The sequence below is a fragment of the Arachis ipaensis genome, chromosome B6, assembly GCF_059453495.1.
Source record: "Arachis ipaensis isolate K30076 ecotype BB chromosome B6, ASM5945349v1, whole genome shotgun sequence".
In the NCBI taxonomy this organism is placed as follows: domain Eukaryota; kingdom Viridiplantae; phylum Streptophyta; class Magnoliopsida; order Fabales; family Fabaceae; genus Arachis; species Arachis ipaensis.
The window spans coordinates 18,733,438-18,737,902 of record NC_142441.1 but is presented as its reverse complement, the minus strand read 5'-3'; the positions used below and the strand labels follow the sequence as shown (position 1 = coordinate 18,737,902).

At 38.1% G+C, this 4,465-nt stretch overlaps 1 protein-coding gene across 1 annotated transcript; it reads left to right on the top strand.

Annotated features, from left to right (window-relative positions):
- Nucleotides 1-4,200, top strand: LOC107645718 (mitochondrial adenine nucleotide transporter ADNT1). Its single transcript, XM_016349800.3, has 8 exons — nt 1-481; nt 1,067-1,115; nt 1,295-1,458; nt 1,702-1,739; nt 1,986-2,098; nt 2,242-2,355; nt 2,593-2,937; nt 3,487-4,200. The coding sequence occupies exons 1-8, from the start codon at nt 348-350 to the stop codon at nt 3,568-3,570; spliced, it is 1,041 nt and encodes a 346-aa protein (XP_016205286.1). The 5' UTR covers nt 1-347; the 3' UTR covers nt 3,571-4,200.
- The last annotated feature ends 265 nt before the right edge of the window (nt 4,201-4,465 follow it).

The window sequence follows — 4,465 nt, the reverse complement described above, 5'->3', positions numbered from 1 at the left end:
AAATCGATAATTTGGTATTGAAAGGGAAGGAAAGAAAGTTTGGTTGTTTCCAGTTAGCACATACTGAAGGGAGATGAATCCACGTGTATGGATGCAGAGTGTGAGTATATATAGTGCGAATAAAAACCAACTGTAACGAACGCCGTCAGTGTCTGAGACTCAGTTGTGGTTGTTGTGAGCTCTCTGTTTTGTCTCAGCCGCACCCTCTCAATTCGCCAATGATCGCTTCTCTGCGCTAATCTCCACCTATTCTTCTTCCAAACTCACGATCAGATCGACATCTCCGATACCTTCTCTCTTCTTTCTTTCAAGGTCTCGTTAGGTTAAGCTTTAGGGTTTTTGGTGTAATGGCATCGGAGACGAAGATCGTGAATCTGGCCGAGGAGGCCAAGCTAGCCAGAGAAGGCGTCAAGGCTGCTCCCAGCTATGCCTTCACCAGCATCTGCAAGTCCCTCGTCGCTGGTGGCGTCGCCGGAGGAGTGTATGCTTCTCTTCTATTCTCTCCTCAATTTTTTTCTCAATTATTATTATTATTGTTATTATTATAAACATTCCTGTTTTGTTTGTCTTAACTATTAAGCTACAAAAATTGATTAGTTAGAATTTGGAAGCTGTTTGCATTTGGTTTTGTTTCCATTGGCTTCCCTCCGATAATTTCGATGCTGGATGGGGATACGACACTACTGCATGAATAATTACGCTTTGGTGTTTCTTTGTCTGAGAGCAAAGAAGCACTTGCCCCTTTTTATTTCACCAAAAAATACCAACTTTTTGCATTTTTTTTTTAATTAATGGAATGCGATCCACTAAAAGTAAACTATGATGTTAACATGGGAAGTTGCTAAAAACTGTTCTGTTGAGTGTGTAAACTTGAATTGGATCGCTAGTTGTGCAGTAGAACCACTCTGCAGTTTAATTATGTCTTATGAGATAAACGATGCATTTTAGCATGACATCAGTCTGTATTGAAATGTCAAATTCCAGTGGTAGGATGAATCAATTTAGTGACTTGCTGTATGAATTTGAAGCTTGTGAATTTGTTTTGAACATTTTTGTATCTATGCAGATCACGAACAGCTGTTGCTCCACTTGAACGCCTGAAGATTTTGCTGCAGGTAAATTTATTTTGTTGCTCTGATCTAAATTCTAGGTTTTGTTAAATTCTGTATGCTGGAATAATTAATTTACATTTGATGAGTTCCATTTTATTTTATTTTTTCGGAGTTTTGGTGTATGTGTGCCCCTGGAATGGGCATGATTGTGATGTTTTGTTGGCCCTTGCACTATTGAACAGGTCCAGAATCCCCACAACATAAAATACAATGGAACAGTTCAAGGTCTAAAATATATATGGAGGACTGAAGGTTTTCGTGGACTCTTCAAAGGGAATGGAACTAATTGTGCTCGAATTGTCCCCAATTCTGCAGTAAAGTTCTTCAGTTATGAGCAAGCTTCGAAGTAAGTTGTCCTTTAGATTTACAGTAATTCACTGGTTGCTTTATTGTTTGGCATTTTCTGTTGTCATTTCATTTCAGTGCACTGTCAAGCTGATAACTTGTAATGGCTACAAATTGGTTTCTGCAATTCTTGTTGAACTTTTAGGGAGCAGTTTCATTTAACAAGTTTCAGTTTTTTGTTCATTGCATCTGACATATTTTTAAGCGTCTCTGCCCTGTTTCACTGACTATTGTTTTCTCTCAGAGCTATACTGCAGCTGTATCAGCAGAAAACTGGAAATGGTATGTCCGTATTTATTGTTTTTTTTCCCATCTGTTTTTTTGGTGTTGGGTGAGAGGAAATGCAGGTTTTGGTTTCCAGTTACTGCTTTCTCATTAACTGATATTTTTACAGATGTACCTATGAAAACTTTACAATGAAAATTAATAAGTAGCACTTTTCTCAATCAAAGCAAGGAAAGGGGCTGGGGGTGGGTTCAGATATGAAAACCGCCGTTTGTCTAACAGTTTTTCTTGTGATTTTGGCAGAGGATGCTCAGCTGACTCCTGTGTTACGTCTTGGAGCTGGAGCATGTGCTGGAATAATTGCCATGTCCGCAACTTATCCAATGGATATGGTTCGAGGCAGGATAACTGTACAGGTACATCTTTACCTTCATTTTTCTGTTTACCAATTGCTTGGTTTGCAAATCACATAGAGAGAAGATATAACATTGGTTTTCTTCGTGTTCTTTGTGCTCTACTGCTCTTAATATTTATAGTATACTTTTTGTTGTATTTGCAGACAGAGAAGTCCCCTTACCAGTACAGAGGGATGTTCCATGCTTTGACAACTGTGCTTAGGGAAGAAGGCCCACGTGCTTTATATAAGGGTTGGCTTCCTTCAGTCATTGGAGTTGTGAGTAATCTTTTCATTTTTACTTCTTTACAAAGTTGATGGTTACAGTCATGATCATAATGGCAAATATGACAAATCTTAATATTGTGTTTTTGCTGTTGGATTCATGGGCTATTCATGCAAGTGATATAATTGACTCCTTAAAGGCTTAAAGTCCCCCACCCCCTCCTCTCATGATGTAGTGCTGTTATTAGAATTGATGCTTTCTTATTTTTAATTGTTTTTCCTGTTTTCCAGGTTCCATATGTAGGTCTAAACTTTGCTGTTTATGAGTCTTTGAAAGATTGGTTAGTTAAATCCAATCCATTTGGTCTAGTGCAAGATTCTGAGTTGAGTGTGACAACTCGCCTGGCATGTGGTGCTGCAGCTGGAACTGTTGGGCAAACTGTTGCTTATCCCCTTGATGTCATTCGTCGAAGAATGCAGATGGTGGGGTGGAACCATGCTGCCTCTGTTGTAGCTGGCGATGGAAGAGTAAAGGCCCCACTTGAATATACTGGCATGGTTGATGCATTTAGGAAAACTGTTCGGTATGAAGGAGTTGGTGCATTATACAAGGGTCTGGTTCCCAATTCTGTAAAGGTAAATCTTTATGTTAATATGCTCATGAATGATCTAGTTTTGCAAAATCTGGTTGCTATATCCAACTTGACTGTAGATTTATTTCGTGCTGCTCACTTTGTCACATGATGACTTGGTGTCAGTTGTGCAACTAGCCCATCATTTATTAGTGTATCCCCGCTGGCTAATACTTCAAACTTAACAAGCTTCTACTCAGTTGCATTGTCTCTACTTATCTGAAGTTTCTGTGGTCTGATTCAAGAAATGATATATTGGCCTTAGATTTTCCACCCTTGTCTAGTCACTAGTGCTGTCCTATTTAGAAGAGTCATGAGTTATTTATAACAAATTTGGGTTGCAGTCCTTAGCCACACAAATCAATGAGCAAGTGCATAGCAGCCTCTTTGTAGGATGTGATAAACTGAGGAAATTGTAATATTTCCATTTGTTTAATGCCTTACTAGATGGTTGGTGCTCATGGATGATCTCAATTCTCATTTACTGTAACCAATTTTCGAAGGCCTTAATTTTCCCATGTTGCTAAAACCATTCTTCAACTCTATATTGCAGGTCGTCCCATCCATAGCAATTGCATTTGTAACATATGAGGTGGTGAAGGACGTTTTAGGAGTGGAGTTCAGAATATCAGACTGAAGGATATATCAGTTTGCCTGTTTGGGGTTTTTGGTAGGCAAGGGGATGCAGAGATGGCAAAGTAGGGCTATTTTCTTGTTTTTCATCTCTCTACAGATGAGTTAGGAAGCATTTGAGATAGAGTCTATAAATGAATTCCCTTGTTTCCTATTTGTATTTCCTTGGGAACATGCTGTAGCATTAGCTTCTTATTCATCTTCTCTGGCAATAAGTGTTGTGGAAAAACAATACAACGACATATGTGCTTGGCTTTTTCTGCACGAGTGAAGAAAGCATTTTTACTGCTGGAGTTTCAGTCATTGATTATTGGATGCTCCTCCATAGCTCCATCTCCAGGTTGTATTCATTATTATGACTTGCTTTCTCATGCGAATTTTTAAGCTGCCAGACTTACTTACACAAACAATAACCCTGGCTTTTTTTTTCTTTTTACTTCATGTTTGCTTTTAGAATAACGTAATATTAGTTTGCTTTTATTAGTAGTTGATTGCAATTGGTGCTTATTGTTGTATTGCTGTAAGTAATCGTCTTGGTTCCTCTTTTTGCTCATTCAATATACAAATGGTCCAGACTTGTTAACTGATTGGGTGGAAGAGTGTTCGAAATGTAAGCTAAATCCTTCCTTCGTCATTATTGGTTCTAGTAGAAGAAATCTATATACTCCCTTTTGAATCTAAATTGTGGCAATTATTTGTATAAGAGTGGCTATATGCCTAGAATGTAAACATGATAGAATATATCATAGGTTTCCAGTACAAATTTTTGTTACTTTGAATTCAGTACAAATGTATAATGAACGGCTTATCTGATTCTAGGACTTGCGCAACAAATTACCGTGTATTTGAATGAACTTGGTTTTCATTCAAAGATAATTTATAGTTGTTATAAACCCAAC

Bases quoted from the DNA above. Each gene is read 5' to 3' on its own strand.
- LOC107645718 (XM_016349800.3), top strand. From the start codon at position 348: ATGGCATCGGAGACGAAGATCGTGAATCTGGCCGAGGAGGCCAAGCTA. The intron at 1,116-1,294 runs GTAAATTTATTT...ACTATTGAACAG, and splicing joins GCCTGAAGATTTTGCTGCAG to GTCCAGAATCCCCACAACAT. The intron at 1,459-1,701 runs GTAAGTTGTCCT...GTTTTCTCTCAG, and splicing joins AGTTATGAGCAAGCTTCGAA to AGCTATACTGCAGCTGTATC.